General features: G+C 31.6%; 1 protein-coding gene across 1 annotated transcript; it reads left to right on the top strand.

Annotated features, from left to right (window-relative positions):
- The first annotated feature begins 4,880 nt into the window (after positions 1–4,880).
- LOC134686782 (peroxiredoxin-2-like) lies at positions 4,881–8,862 on the top strand. Its single transcript, XM_063546544.1, has 6 exons — positions 4,881–5,110; positions 5,554–5,671; positions 5,777–5,893; positions 6,815–6,937; positions 7,389–7,554; positions 8,129–8,862. The coding sequence occupies exons 1-6, from the start codon at positions 4,921–4,923 to the stop codon at positions 8,186–8,188; spliced, it is 774 nt and encodes a 257-aa protein (XP_063402614.1). The 5' UTR covers positions 4,881–4,920; the 3' UTR covers positions 8,189–8,862.
- The last annotated feature ends 8,334 nt before the right edge of the window (positions 8,863–17,196 follow it).

Below are 17,196 nucleotides of genomic sequence, written 5' to 3'. Positions count from 1 at the left end.
CCCGTATGCAGTTGCTGCTGGAATGTTGCCACTTATAAATGGAAATAGATTTAGGAAGATGTAGTGTGAGTGCCAATGAGACAACTCTCCATCCAAATAACAATTTATAAAAGTAAACCATTATAGGTCAATGTTCACAATTGGAAAGCTGAAATCGTCTCTTTTGTCGAAAAGTTTCGTTTCCAACCGACCCTCATTGTCAATTTCTAGATGTAAGTCAAGATATGAGGCCGACTTAACTGTATCCTGTAGTATCCTTTATCTATAGTTCGATGGGATATATCCGTTCCACATAGTCACCAAATTTTGAATTATTTAGTGAAAAAACATCATCTATTTATCGGAAAGTAGAGTTTAAGGATATCGCTAACTTCTAATCTTTCTTCCTAAGAAGTTCTTGTATGAAGTCAGTCCATAATAATAAAGAAACAAGTCGGCAAGTAGAGGGGCACAATTTGTTCCCATTGGAATGCCGACAGTATGTTGAAAAACACATCCTCCGAACGTAACAAATATGTTGTCAATCAATAAATAAAGCATTTTGATAATGTCGGTTTCAGATATTTTGTGTTTGAATCAGAGTGATCCTTTACAAAGTAGGATTTATCACTCCCAAAGACAAGATACTTGTATCTATGTTGGCCATTCTTTTTTTATGAAGCAAAGCAATACCAACTCTTTCAATTTGTCCTTTAGTTTGGAATGTGGAATATTTGTGTAAAGAGTACAAAAGTATTGAATTTTTAAGTATCCACATCTGATTCACGCAACCTCTAGAATATGCAGTTTCACAATAACTTTGAAGCCAGCAGGGCCGTAACTACATTGAGGCAAATGAGGCAAATGCCTCATGTTTTAAATTTCAAAAAAAAAAAAAAAAAAAAGCTTGTCTTCATATCAAATTGTTTCCACGGAAAGTGTCTTGCAAGAAGCTAGTTCTCTTCACTCTCTGGTGTTCGCCCCTGCATGTTTTACATAATCCATGTTTCTATTTTACTTTAGGTTTTGAGAGTTGATGGTCTATTGTTTTTACTTCTGTGTCCCGGATTTGTCTTTTGTTCATTTATTGTCCTACTGAATGACTACGGCCCAGTCTTTGATTGCGGATAACATGGATGTTAATAATTTAGAAAGAGGTTTCGCGGAGCACTTGGAAGACCCAGCAATATACCGTTGTTTGTAAGGACACTAATGTAGTTTCGGTATCCAATACAGTGATGGGGAATCCAGTTCTCCATCTTTGTTTGAAATTCCAAAGGAACATAGAACAGACCTATTACTATTCAGGATTTCCTCTTTGGTAAGTGCCTTGAGGGTATATGTTGAGTTTCCAAGTGAATTGTCAATACCTAATTCGTTTATCATGAATCAGTTAATGTAATGAGTTTTACACACAAAAACGATTTTGTTTGTGGCTTTATTTGCGGGAACAACAACATATTTGTCATGGAGGTAGGATAAGTGTTTTGCAACATTTGGGTCTTTAAAGATTGACGTAGTAATAACATGAGCATATAGCACCTGAGATCACCCACCGTGAGTTTTTGTTGGGGTTTGTGTTACTTAGACTTTACTGAGTTTTCTATGCTATGTCATGTGTACTACCGGTATATGCCTATCCCAAGTCAGGAGCCTGTAATTCAGTGATTGTGATTTGTTCATGTGTTACATATTTGTTTTTCGTTCATTTTTTTTTTATATATAAACATACCTGTCAACCTGTGACGATGAAAATGCAGGTCATGACCTGCATTGACGAATCAAATCTCAGGTCATAACGCGTACGAACTTTTTCGAGCTGAATTTCAGTATTTATGGTACATTTTCTTATAATGTATATCAAAGATACCAAAACATCAATGCATGTTCACTTGGTTAAGTCATTTTAAATCTTATTAATTCATTGCATTTTAAAAGATTTTTATAAATTTATGTAACACAGTCTTATGTTTTATACTTTCTAAAATTTATTTTACATATGTAATTTTAAAATGTTTGAAACTACAGGCTATGTAGCTTTTAAAAATTCCATCACATGTTTTAGAAGGAAATTAGACTGTGATAAAATATAGTTATACAATTAAAGGAGGTATAAATGTAAAAAATAATTTTCAACTTTTTTTTAAAAATTGTATAAAGGTATAAAAATAATGCAAAGTTATTTTTCAATATGTATTTGAATTTTATATTTTATATGATTTTATTTTTTTTTCACCCATAAAACGTTAATATTAGGAATAATATAGAATGGTGACAAAAAAGGGGAAGTAACTCTACTAAGATGAAATATTTTTGTAAACCTACGACCTAAAGCTAAGGTAATTGGTGTTCATTAACAGTGTGTTTGACACCAAAGCTGTCAAGTGAAACCAAACACTTAATGGATCACGTAATTTGACAGTTTACATAGCTAGATGAACTTCCTGTTCATGGAAGAATTACGAATTTGCCGGTATTTCAAATGAATATTACTTATGAAATCAATCTCAAGGCTAAGAAATGCGGGTGAAATCGGGTAATTTTCGAAATTCCCGGGTTATTTCAATGACCCGGCGGGTGATCCGGGTGATCCCTCAGAATTGTGAAAATCTCGGGTCACACCCGCAGAATACGGGTCAGTTGACAGGTATGTATAAATAAGACCGGCTCCGTTAGTTTTCTCGTTTTAATTTAAATCTGACTATGCGGTATGGGATTTGCTCATTGTTGAAGGCCCACATGTCGTACGGTATACGACCTATAGTTGTTAATGTATGTGTCATTTTGGTCTCTTGTGGACAGTTGTCTCATTGGCAATCATACCACATCTTCTTTTTTTATATTATTTGTCTGTTTGTCTTTTTCGTTTTGCCATGGCGTTGTCAATATAAAAAAGAAAATGTGAAATGATTGCTAATGAGACAACTCTCCAAAAGAGACCAAAATGACACAGAAATTAACAACTATAGGTCATCGTAAGGCCTTCAACAATGAACAAAGCCCATACCGAATAGTCAGCTATAAAAGGTCCCGAAATGAAAATGTAAAACAATTCAAACGAAAAAAATAACGGCCTTAAGTTATTATTATAAAAAATGAACGAAAAACAGTTTATTTGCGATCTAGTGAGTTTGACTTTCCCTCTGGTATCATTCGCCCCTCTTCTTAGATGTCAGTTATTTATATGAAAATTTGTATTTACAAAGTTAATTTGGTGTTATTGATATGTAATTGAAAATTATGATTTTTTTTATAGCTATATAGCTTTGACACATGTGCTTGACTTTGATTTTTCCTAAGTACCTTGATAGGTTTATCCAAGGATTTGTATAGTTAGACTAACTATACAATTCCTTGGTTTATTTAAATTGATTATATATTAGATATAGTGTTCCCAGCCTATAGTTGCTAACTCCCATGACATTTGGTCTCTTGTGGAGATATATCTTAGTGGCAATCGTATCACATCTTCTCATGTTTATAAGCTTGACCTCAGCTTTATGGACTTTTTAGGTCTCCTTTATAACTATGTCCTTTTTTCTTTCTCTTTTTTTTTTTTTTTTTTTTTTATAGATGTGACCATTTGCAACCGCTTAAAGTTAAACATTATGTACTTCTTGTCATGACACCGATTATAAAAAGTAAAGGTTAAGTGTTATCTGCAATCAGCTCCTTATTAACTGTCAAATACTATGTATTTCTTAAAGTTATAAAAGGTATATAAAATAAATGAAAGTATATGCAGCAAATTTCTTTAATATGAAATAAAAGTGTGATTGAAACTTTTTTTTACATGCCTTTTTGGCTGAAATGGTACACGGTCGTCACGTAATGACACAGGCCGAACTGGCTCCATTGCTGAAACGTCCCGTGTTTCCCATAATAATTATGGACTTTCCGTTTTGAATTTCTGATTAGTTTTTAAACAATATACGCCTTATAAAACACCGAGTCCATGTCACGATATGTTTTGATATCCTGTTAATCTGTGTGTGTGTGTGTGTTACATTTTACTGTTGTATTTCTGTTGGGTCGTAGTTCTCTTATATTTGATGTGTTTCCCTCAGTTTTAGTTTGTAACCCTGATTTGTTTGGTTTTTTTTCTCAATCTATTTATGAATTTCGAACAGCGGTATACTCCTCAGTGTTGCCTTTATTGGAAAGTGAAATATTCCCAGTTTGTATGTTTATGGTCACAGGGCTGAGGCACTTGTCTCAGAAAAAGTAATATAACATTAAGGGAATCCGGGTAAGTTCGCGCCCATTCATGTTCGCATCCTCCACTCATGTTCGCCCCCTTTCACTTTCGCACCCTACATGTTCGCACCCATAGTCCGTTCGCACCCTACATGTCCGCGCCCAATTTTAATAGGTTTTGTGTTTAATTACTTTGTAACCATTCAAGTTTTGGCAAGTAGTATTCTTATAAGTATTGTTTTCGTTGTCTCAAAATAAAGTGAGACAGCATTTGTTATTGTGTTGAATAAATCTTGATTATGTTTTGGATAGTGTATTGTTAAAAATAATAATATTCCTTTCTAAATAAAGTGGGATTCTGTCAACGTTTTATTTTGTGTTGAATAACTCTAAATCATGTTTTGGTAAGTGTTTTGCTATAACTTTGTTTCATTGACTTGTTTCAAAATGGAGTGAGATTCTGACTACGTTTTTCTGAGACAAGTGCCTGTGTTTGTGGTGTGTTTTTATAAGATTGAAAAAATACCCTACGACTTTTTTTTAAATTGTGTTTTGTTTTCTTTTGTCACATTGCAAAAGGTATTCTTTAATTTATTGGATCAAAAGGACATGGGTGCACATTTGGTACCTATGATTGTCCGATGATATCTCGAATTAACACTTTAAACTAAGCTGCTCTCGTGTTATCACTGATTCTGAGGTAAAATCTAGAGAGATCTTCATAACGGAAGTCTACGTTGCAAAATGGTACATGTGTTTTCAGTTGTCTGCTTCTCCCTCTTTGTCGGCGTTTTTCCAGTTTCCTCAGCAGATGACGGACAGTGCTACACATTTGGTGGTGACAGGCAATGTTATGCCTCTCCAGGAGGGCATGTCTATCCACAGGAAACTCGTAGAACGTCAGGACATGCAATTCAGTGGAGCCAAGCTGTCAGTATGTTTCGCCTTTATAAAAATCAATATTGATTAATAAAACTAAAACTTACACTAAGACAGAATTCCATTTGGGATTGATAATACAAAACAATATAAGATAAGCACAAGTTAATTGTACATTAAAAGATAAATTTCCAAGTACTGAGTGGTTTTACATCCATCATGTCCATAACCATTAACATGCAGTCTTTTATCAGCAAGTCATATTTTATGAAAATATTAAAATCAATTACATGTCATGCTTATTATAATCAACATTTATATATCAAGATGAACATGAGGAAAGGGGAGAAATTATACACTAAATGGTTATAACCACAGGGACATGAAGTACCAACTCCATCCATGGACAGATTGAATTGTTAGAACTAACCTAAACTTAAGGGAAGACACATACATTTAAAGAGTTTTCACTGGTATATGTCATTTTGTTTATTTCAGTTTCTAAGCCAGCTCCTGATTGGAATGGTACAGCTGTGATTGATGGAGCATTTAAGGATATCAGATTAGTAGATTTTAAAGGGAAATGGCTGGTTTTCTTCTTTTATCCTCTTGATTTGTAAGTAGCACTTTCACATGACTTTATATTGTACTTCTGGTATTAAAGATATTAAATAATGTCATGAATATTGTCATAACACATTTTAAACATTTTTTTTTTCAGCACATTTGTTTGTCCAACAGAAATTATTGCCTTCAGTGACAGGGCTAAAGAATTTGAGAAGATAAACACTCAGGTCATTGCATGTTCTGTCGACTCACAATTTACACATCTGGCTTGGTAAGTTAAAACAATGCTGTGAATAGTGAAAAAACTGATTTTTTAAAATATCTGTCTTTAATGTTAGTCTTTTTTATATCCCTTCTCAAGAAAACTGATAAGAATAAAATATGTAGTAAAATTGAGAATGGAAATGGGAAATGTGACAAAGAGACAACAACCCGACCATAGAACTGACAACATCAGAAGGTTACCAATAGGTCTTCAATTCAGCGAGAAATTCCTGCACCCAGAGGCGTCCTTCAGCTGGCCCCTAAACAAGCAAATATATATACTAGTTCAGTGATAATGAACGCCATACTAAACTCCAAATTATGCACAAGAAACTTAAATTAAAAATAATACAAGACTAACAAAGGCCAGAGGCTCCTGACTTGGGACAGGCGTCTATAATGTAACTGTCCACTCCTTACAAACTTGCTGGTACAATAGATGCAGTCTTGCATCCGATCTTTTTTAGAAATAAATAGCTCTACCAAGGTCACATATCAAGGTTACAAAATGAATTAGGAATATAGATGTTCGAAAGACTGTGCCTTGCATAGATCTAATATTCATCAGTCATCCACAAATTCTACATGTAAAGTATAGGGAGAATTGATTTTTACCAATGTCAATTCTAGAGACACTACGTATACATAGTTGGCCTTATGGATGTGTCCCTATATCAATCATCTACAGGTCTTCTTATATAACTTATATTAAACAATAAATTGCTATTTTATATGAATAAATCCTTAAAAACTGATATGACGAAGCAAGAGCATGTATACATAGCAACTTTTTTTAAAATATACCTCAGCAATATAGGATAGGAAACTGGATCCCTGTCAAATGCAATCCTTTTGGAGGCTATATGATATCTGGTGTATGGTATACAATTGACAAAACTTACCCTCTTTAATAATTATGTAATTTCAGGATAAGTAAGGCTAGAAATGAGGGAGGACTTGGACCAATTAAAATTCCTCTTTTGTCAGACATCACACATGAAATCTCCAAAGCATATGGTGTATTTTTACAAGATTTAGGACATAGTTTGAGGTGAGTACTTTTATCCAAGTTTATTAAGATTTATTAGGTTAATTAATTTGTAATTCTTAACAACAAAACCTATGTGGTATAATTGCCAATGAGACAATTTCTCATCGGAGACCAAAAGGAAGTGTATGTAAATAATTATGGTCACAATAGGCTTCTAACAGTAAGAAAACTCCATACTTTAGATCATATGAATGGCCTTGACATGAAATATAAAAAAAAATGAAGAGATGAAAACCAACTGCCTGGTTTTAACATAAACAATACTGGGGTAGATAAATATGCAAAATTTAGGAGACAGCAACTAATGACAACATATGGATTACAGTGATGGGATTTAACATGTCTTTGTGTACATTAAAGTTACATTTCAAATACCACATTGCAAATATATGATATGCATTCACATGTGTTATTTACATTTTTGAACCCATATTTCGCTTGATATTTCCAGAGGTTTATTCATCATTGATCCTAAAGGGATATTACGACAGATCACAATGAACGATCTTCCTGTTGGTAGGTCTGTTGATGAGACATTGAGATTAGTACAGGCATTCCAGTATACAGACAAGCATGGAGAAGTTTGCCCAGCTGGATGGAAACCAGGCAGTGATACAGTATGTAGTATTGTTTATTCTGTTAATATTTGAAACAGGATGAAAACATTTTTTTTTTCTGGTCAATAGAATTGTAACATTGTCATTATTGTATCTATCAAAGAAGAGTCTTTATACCCATTCTATAAAAGTAGAGGGGCATTATGTTTTCTGGTCTGTGCATCTGTTCGTCTGTCCTGCTTCAGGTTAAAGTTTGAAGTCCAATCAAGTTGAAATTTAGTATATATGTTCCCTATGATATAGTCTTTCTTTTGTAATGCCAAATTAGAGCTTTGACCCCAATTTCATGATCCACTGGATATAGAAAATGATATTGCAAGTGGGGTATCCATATACTATGGACACATTCTTGTTTATTATAAATTTTGACATTAAGAAAAGAGGTCTTTCAGCATTCATTCTGATTTGTTTGAGTGGTTTCAAATTTGAGAAAGTAGCACTCTATGTATGTCAATTATTTGTTATTCTGTTGATAATAACTATACATAAAATTAAATACATTACAATACTATCTGCATTGATAGTACATAAACAAAGGCTGGTTTGATTATATTGTTTTCTTTCTATTTTTCAGATCATTCCAGACCCTAAGGAAGCTCAGAAGTATTTCAGTAAACAGAAAAATTCCGACTAGAAATCATCTTCAAAGTACAGATTACAAAGACACAAGAAATTCTTCTCTGTTTTATCTAATTTACAAATAATGTATTTCTATCTAGTGCAATAATCTATTTATATATTACTGACTTTTGATAAGTGTTAGTATAATTTTTAGGTGTTATGAAAAAAGTCTGTTTCTAGAGATACATCTGAAACTAGTTATTTATCAATGAATTTGAAAAAAGAGCTGTTCTATTAAATCTTCCCTTTCTCCCTTCTCACATTAATCATATTTAAGAATTCTTTACATTTGATTGGTTAAACATTTTCAGTTTCTACTATAAAATCTTACAAGTTTATGCATAATAAATCAATAGAAGGGGGTCATTCTGTTTGTTTCACTCTGTTAAATGATTAGTAAAAGAAATGTGTTCAGTTACCATGGTAATCATGACCTTCATCTTGTAAAATTGTAAATTGATCATGTTTTGTTGTCGTAACGTTAAAGTGAAATGATATTCAATAATTTAATCTGGAATACTTTTGCCAAATATATGTACAAAATCTAATGAAAAATATGGCTACATTACTCTGAACAGTCTCAATGATTGTAGCTAAAAGTCTTAGTTTACATGGGAGATAACCAAATGTATACTTCTTTATTTTTTCAGTTTTGGAGTTCATTTATTTAAAGTGAAATATCTTCCAATCTTGCATACCTGTCAACCTATGACGATGAAAATGCAGGTCATGACCTGCATTGAAGAATCAAATCTCAGGTCATAACGCGTACGAACTTTTTCGACCTAAATTCAGTATTTATGGTACATCTCTTGTAAAGTATATCAAAGATACCACAACATCAATGCATGTTCACTTGGTTAAGTCATTTTAAATCCTATTAATTATTACTTCATTGCACTTTTAAAGATTTTTATAATTCTGTGTAACAGTCTTATGTTCTTTACTATTTGTATTCATCCAATTAAAGAATTAAAGTTGTTCATAAGTGATTTTTAAATGTTTGAGATTGCTGGCTATGGAGCCTTTAAACATATCATTTTTATCTACAGAAGGAAATTAGACTGTGATAAAATATAGTAATATAGTTAAAGAAGGTATAAATGTAAAAAAAAAAATTTCAACTTTTTTTTTTAAATTGTATAAAGGTATATAAATAATAAAAATTTAGTTTTCAATATGTATTTGAATTTTATATTTATTAATGATTTAATCTTTTTCACCCATAAAACGTACATATGAGGAATAATTTTGAATGGTGACAAATAAGGGGAAGTAACTCTAGACGTCTATTTGAAATATGTTTACAATTTATTTACGACCTAAAGCTAAGGTAATTGGTGTTAATAAACAGTTTGTTTGACACCAAAGCTGTCAAGTGAAGCCATACACTTAATGGGTCACTTTGACAGTTTGTATAGCTAAATGAACTTCCTGTTCATGGAAGAATTACGAATTTGCCGGTATTTCAAAGGAATATTACTTATGAAATCAATCTCAAAGCTAAGAAAAACGGGTGAAATTGGGTCATTTTCGGAATTCCCGGGTTATTTGAATGACCCGGCGGGTGATCCCTCATAATTGTGAAAATCTCAGGTCACACCCGCAGAATACGGGTCAGTTGACAGGTATGATCTTGGTAATACATATTTGGGTTAAGGGTTTGTTATCTCTTTGGTGTTTGGTATCATTCTGTATTTATAGTTGGAAGAATGTAAAAAAAAATCAGATATAACTGTATTTGGAAAAATCTTACTTATTTTAAATGTACAAATGATCCCTTTAGTTTATTGTATTTTAGAATAAAAAAAATTCAAGAAAAAAATTGTAAGATAGTTAGTTATATTAAAAATATAATTATGCAAGATGTAGAAATTTACAATACATATCTGCTGAAACACTTACTACAGGCTTTTCGTCAATGTTATTAGTTCTTTAATAGTTTATTTTGATCAGGTGTTTGAACTTATTGAGTTCTATAATCAATTGAATTAAATTATTATTGTGAAGTGTATATGTCTGTTGCTTACTGCATAGCAAGTATTTATTGAGAATGGTATTATATCTAGTATATCAAGCCAGCAATCACCACATTGTACATGTCCGTCTTGAATTTAAGCTGTATAATAATTTAGAAATTAACTTTAATTTGATGCAAATATTTAAACTTTTTGTCAATTATGGCAAGTTTTTTTGGCTTTAGAGTTTGATATAAAATGACGATGTAACCAATCTTGATATTGTAAAATGTGAGAGAGAATATAGACGTATTTACACTTGTATGCAAATTTGTCCGCCATTACATAACATCACACAGGTTCCCGTAAACTTTGACTTCATAATTCAAAGTATTTGACATCACAACTAAAACGTGATTGTTTCTTGACGTCAAAAGTTATTCGGAGGTGATATAAGGTCATTCGGAGGCAAAATACAGCTAAATACCAAAAGTGTAAATACGTTTATTTGAAAGGTTTTTTTCTTCGACACTCACAATTGTATGTATTCTTGTAGGTTAAGTTACCTGCAGAGTATTTTTTGTTGCAGCATTTCATTTCTATGTTTATAAGTATGACTGTTTAATCATTAATATTAGAATCACAAATGCATTCTGTGTAAATCGGGTACAAAGACAGAAATTTCAAGTCTATTGTTCTAAAACAACCATGTGATACTTACCTGTAATACCTGATACTGTAAGGGTAACTAATTAATAAGAATCATGTCCTTACCTGAGTTATCTTAAGGGGTATATATCCTCCTTTAGCACTAAAGTACCAAAGATAGTTTAAAAGACAAATTCTAAATGCTATGTATGTTTTAATTTCTGTCAATACTTTTTCACAAAACAGCACTAGCAAAGCTTTAAAAGGCTACATAATGTGACCTTATTAGTAGATTTTGACTAAAAATACGTCATTAAAATTGTTAAATCACTTTTCATTTGTCTAAGGTTTTGGATGATTTTTCGGTGTGTATGAACAAATAACGCATAAATGGAAATTTTACATGTTAGGTGAAAGGGGTTAATATTTATTTATAGGTGAAGAGTTTACATGTTGTTGAAATGGGTTATTATTTATCTGTATTAAATATAAAGCATAAAATGACACTAATTGTTGACCTTTAAACTTGATATATCTTTTCTATACCGAGATAGAATGTGGTGGAAATAATGTAAAAATGCATTTTATATTTTTTTCAGAGTTATGTGGTAAAAAGTTGAGCTGCAATAAGAAATCACCAAACAAAATAATTTATGCATGTAGTTACTTAATCGTCCAAAAATTGTAACATTTCATTTTTATTCTATAGTAATATAAATTCAACTGTAGTGACATTAAAGTCTCTAAGTATATATTGATTATGTAAAGAAAATCCATTGCATTGTGAAATCCTGTTGTATGAATGATATTATATGTTGAGCTATATTTGTATGTTGTAGGGTTTATTTACTTGTTCGTTAAAGGAAGCTATTTTCAATAATAAAAAATATTCTAAAATATTGTTTTTACAATTATTATTTCAATACAGATATAACATGTATATTCAGGAAAAGACTGTTTCAAATTTGTGATTCAATCTACTAAATCGCAAGAAGCAACATGAATAAGCCTAGTTTAAAGAAAAATATACTTAGTGGTTGATTTTTATGCCCTTACAGTAGCACAGGGGGTATTAAGTTTTACCCTTGTCTGTCTATACCAAGGTATGTCCCATGTTGGTCTTTGTTCTCTGAACTTGAGTTGGCATCATCCAAATGTTATGAAACTTATACACAATTTGAATTACCACAAAACGCAGATCCAGTGAAATAATTTTGGTGGTGTCACTTTTACAGTTTAGAGTTATGCCCCTTTACAAATTTCCTTTCTCTAACTGAAGTTTGCCTCAACCATATGTTATGAAACTAGCCACAGTGCTTATTACAGAATACAGAAAACTGCTGATTTTTTTGGTTTCTGATCTCTAACTTTAGTTTGCCTCAACCAAATGTTATGAAACTTATACACAATGCTTATTATCAGGGGCAGCATCTGTGTCACATGGACACTTTCCCCATTTATTTAAACAATCTTAGTTCTGATTTACCTTTGAGTACCTAAAAATTGACTATAAAGGGATATAACTCCTTAAGGGGTCAATTGAACATTTTGGTCATGTTCACTTATTTGTAGGTCTTACTTTGATGTACATTATTTCTGTTTACAGTTTATCTCTATCTATAATAATATTGACAATAACAAAAAGCTGCAGAATTTTCTCAAAATTACCAGTTCAGGGGTGGCACAGGTAACAGATTGCCTGATCGGTCTGGAAAATTCAGAGCAGATACATTTTTACCTAATGAACAATTTTATCCTCGTCAGATTTTCTCTAAATGCTTTGTTTTCAGAGATATGAGCTAAAAACTGCATTTTACCTTATGTACTATTTTTAGCAATGGTGGCCATCTTGGTTCGCGGGCGGGGTCATTGGACTCATTTTTTGAAATAAATACCCTAATGATGATTGTGGACAAATTTTGTTAAATTTATCTCAGTATTTTCAGAGGAGAAGAATTGTAAAGGATTACAAAAATTTACAAAAAATATTGTTAAAAATCTACTATAAAAGGCAATATCTCTAAGTATAATAATATTCAAGATAAAACCCAAAACAGCAAATTTTCCTTTAAATTACCAATTATGGGGCAGCAATCCAACAACTAGTTGTCCAATTCATCTGAAAAATGTTTTTCTTTGCAGGCAGATCTTGACCTGATAAACAAATTTACCCCATGTCAGATTTGCTCTAAATACTTTGGTTTCAGAGATTTAAGCCAAACTCTACATTTTACCAGTATGTTCTATTTTTAGCCATGGCGGACATCTTGTTGTTTGGCTAGATTACATAAATGACAAGTGTGGCCAAGTTTGGTTAAATTTGACTTAGTAGTTTCAGAGGAGAAGAATTTTGTAAAATTTAACGAGGACGGGCGACAGACTCCAAGTGATGAGAAAAGCCCACTTGGCCCTTTGGGCCAGGTGAGCTACAAAGACATATGAGCAATCGAACAGGATTTTATTATACTTAGAAGAGATTCCAATGGACAGGACTATCAAATGGTCTATACATACAAGTTTGTGTGAGCGGCATGTTTCTTTCTGGATTAATAAGTAGTGTTCAACCTCCTGTTAATGCACTTTTTGACTATAACAAGTAAAATATACAAGGGGGACAGTAAACATCACTGGCTTAGACAGCAATTAAACTTCTAGATGTCAAGGCTATTGTGTTAGGTTGGTGCTGTCACATCAAGAATACATCACATCTCTATTTAATCACGTTCAGAAATGCAACCAAGTCTGGCAGATGAAGCTAAACTCAAACACGCACACACATAATTAATTTACAGGAAAAAGAGATTATTCTTTGATGAATGTTATATGCTAAGCTTACCAGATTTTTTTTATTGACCCGAATATGCATCAAATACTTTTCAGTTAAGCGATTAAATGTGTACTTTTAGTAAACCTTATGTTGGTGTTTTAAAACTGCGTTGTTTAATGTGTTAACGATGGTTCAAACATGTCTCTTTGAAAAGTTTTATGCACTAGTATATATGTATTGTTTGATCGAGGGCTCAATAGTTTCAACTTCTTTGAAAACATCTGTTATTTAAGAACTTATCCGTATATGAACAAATAGCCATAAGATGTATTGCAAAAATGTGCTTCTATTGTAAATTATCACATTTTTAGGTTAACGCCTATATTTTATAAATTCAACATTATTAATATTATCGTTATCTTGCCAAATTTTTAGGGATATCGTTATAAAAAAAACACTTATAACAACAGATAATTTGTCTAAATTCGTTTTCAGATACAAAAACTTTGATTTGAAGTTTGGGATAACTTATCTATATCACAAACAGGATATTATATCCTAGTATCTACAGTGATATATGTTGTCTGTAGATCCCGTAAACTTGGATACGATCCGTGTAAAATTGTCGATCCTTTCAATAAACTTATTGTGAAAGGCTTTCAATGTATAATTAAACATGTGTGAATATCAATTAATTAAAACAGCACTGAAATATGATTCAATTTCAATTTCAATTTCAATTTCAATTTCAATTTCAATTTCAATTTCAATTTCAATTTCAATTTCAATTTCAATTTGAAATTTCAATTTCAATTTCAATTTTAATTTCAATTTCAATTTCGAACTCCTACTCTTACTCAAATTCAAATTCAAATATTAACCTTAACACAGGGTCCTAAGACAAACATTTTTTTTTTAAATTACAAGAAACACAGATAACCAATATAACTACTTTCATTCATTTTCCAATACAACTATCATACTCGGATTGGTCACAAAACTATTCATAAAGATAATTAAATGAAAAGAGAAATCCGTCCCACTTGTCCTTTATACAGATATGAGGGTTTGGAAGGAGGTCCTTCCATTCTATATTTCTAAATTGTTCATTCCATGTTTTTATTATTCTTTGTGTTTTGTTTACCATTGTTTTCTTGGCTTTAAATTTTAGTACTATATTTTTCTATTATCTTTATTTTTTGGCCCTTAATTCTGTTTTAAGTCCATTATTCGGTCTTCGAGAAAACCCATACTTTCCCCAGTTGTAAGCATAATTTACAGTCCTTTTTAATTTTAGAATTGCACAAGTTCATGTATTTCTTACTGTTCAATATTTTTTTATACGAAATCCATTTGATGTGTTCTTATTGATATTTTAGCCTTGGATACTTAATTGTTGTGTGACTTGTTATAGGCTTTACACTTTTTGTTAGTTACTGCTAGTACTCTCAGTTTTGTACCTTGTGTCGGAATTCTTTATTTGTGTGTGTGTGCTTTATATCGACCGCATGTCTTATGTTGTCCTCTTACACCACTGTCGGTCATTAGTCCTATAATATAAGACTCTGCAGGTTCATATCATTTACATTCAACGTTTTTTATCGGATATTTTTTTTACTATCAATGTTGAATCTGCGGTTCAACATTGATAGTAAAAAAAAATTATCCGATTAAAAACGTTGAATGTAAATGATATGAAGCGATTCAACATTGATAGTAAAAAAAAATATCCGAAAAAAAACGTTGAATGTAAATGATATGAACCTGCAGAGTCTTATATTATAGGACTATGTCGGTCATAGGTTAAGAGAGGGTTGGGCACCTGCAAAGATATTTAACCCCACCACATTCTGCATGTATTTGTCCTCAGTCAGGAGTAAGTAATTCTTTGATTTTTGTTTTTCGCTGTCACTACCAGACAGCCTGCTGAAATAATAATAAAACCACTTCAAACGTATAGCTGGACATCTGGAACACCAATACCGCTTGAAATTGACGGATCCTGTTTACACCGATTTTTACAATAGCCTGAACGAAAGAGCGTTTTTAAAGACCTGGCGAAACCGTTTTCAATATATTTTCGATGGAGGACGATATTTTTGTTCTTTTTTCAAAAGTATTCAACCTCTTATGTTTTTTTTCAAATGTTGACTTTTTGTGGAAGTCACCGCATGCGACGTTTCGGTAATTTTCAGTTTTTACCTAATACTTCATCTGTTAAAAGATATACATGATATACAGTCAAATTATAAAAATGTGACTTGCTTAGTCTCGTAGAAAAGCGCATAAGATTTCCGCTGCGTCATTTTCAAAATAGGTGCAAATAAGGTACTTGGCACAACTGGTTACTTTATACATATCATACAAGCATGCGTTTTTCTTTAAGTTGCTGCCTCTTTTTATTTTAATTTCAAGTCAGAGTTATCATTAAAACTTTGGAATATTGAAGTTTATCTGGAACTATTCTTAGAGTTAATATGGATCAAAATTGATCAGGTTGATATTTTAAAGGCTCAAGATTTGCGCAACGGTACTAATATGAGCCGGTAATATACAAAAAAAGGGAGGAATTGTAAAAAATATTGACACTGACGGAGGCTATTTAGAAAATCAGAAAATTAGTTAACTTAAAAATACTCTAATAGATATCAAAATTATCTCCCCTTTACCACTGATATTTGAATTATTATTTTATGTTTCACTCTGTAATGTTTATGTCATGTTGTAAATAATGTTATGCTCTTATTGGGCCCTTTAATTTGGAAAAATTAAAATATTGTATTGTATTGTATTTGTTAAGCCGAAATATTTGTCAACACGATTTGATTATGAATCATCTTCGTATACATTTTTTGTACTACCAATTAAATATTAGTACCGTTATGCAAATCTTTACACTTTTATATTGTTTTAGAAGATCTGAAAGATATACCAATGCCATTTTACTGTGTTACAGCTCTAGTAGATAAAGCCGAAGAATTAATATTTACATAGCATCAGTGGTCGAGTGGTCTATGGCGCTGGACGCACGGCGGCATAGTTGCCACAATCACAGAAGCAAATGCATGATGGTTTAAAGCCCACTAAGCGTAGAACAAAATATATGTATAGCAAAAGTTGTATTCGGACAAGTTTAATTAACTATCTAAAACTTTAATTTATTGATGATTATAAAAAGTTTACTTCATGGTCAATCTGAATATTTCCAGTTTCTTTATTATAAATATTAATTTATTATGCATTCAACTGGACATTTACTAAATCGATCTTCTAATAACTTTTTTTTTTTTTTTTTTTTATATAAGTTTGAATTTTTCACTATTGATTAATTATTTTGAATTTAGCTTAATTTTACTTTTCATTATTTTGTTTGAAATCCGTGATAAAAGAATTACGTTTTATGATTTGAAAGTGACTTATAGAGTAAGACCCGGGTATATTTTATTGTGTATGTAATATATTGTACTTACTGAAATGTGATTACACATGTCACTATAAAAAATTTACTTACTTACTTACTTATGTGACTGAATGAAGAATTGGGACCACTCATATCATGACTCATATCTTATTACTTCATTTGGCTCTAGCTCTTCTAGTCTATATATAAACTATCCAATAAAGTTATCATTATATTATTATAACTAT

The sequence above is a fragment of the Mytilus trossulus genome, chromosome 10 (assembly GCF_036588685.1).
Source record: "Mytilus trossulus isolate FHL-02 chromosome 10, PNRI_Mtr1.1.1.hap1, whole genome shotgun sequence".
In the NCBI taxonomy this organism is placed as follows: Eukaryota; Metazoa; Mollusca; class Bivalvia; order Mytilida; family Mytilidae; genus Mytilus; species Mytilus trossulus.
Note: the sequence above shows the minus strand (reverse complement) of the source record. Positions and strands in the feature narration are given on the sequence as shown.

What these genes read in the sequence shown, in the direction of transcription:
- LOC134686782 (XM_063546544.1), top strand. Translation starts at nt 4,921, where the DNA reads ATGGTACATGTGTTTTCAGTTGTCTGCTTCTCCCTCTTTGTCGGCGTT. An exon ending in TCAGTGGAGCCAAGCTGTCA is followed by an intron (nt 5,111 to 5,553) that starts GTATGTTTCGCC and finishes TGTTTATTTCAG; the next exon opens with TTTCTAAGCCAGCTCCTGAT. An exon ending in CAATTTACACATCTGGCTTG is followed by an intron (nt 5,894 to 6,814) that starts GTAAGTTAAAAC and finishes ATGTAATTTCAG; the next exon opens with GATAAGTAAGGCTAGAAATG.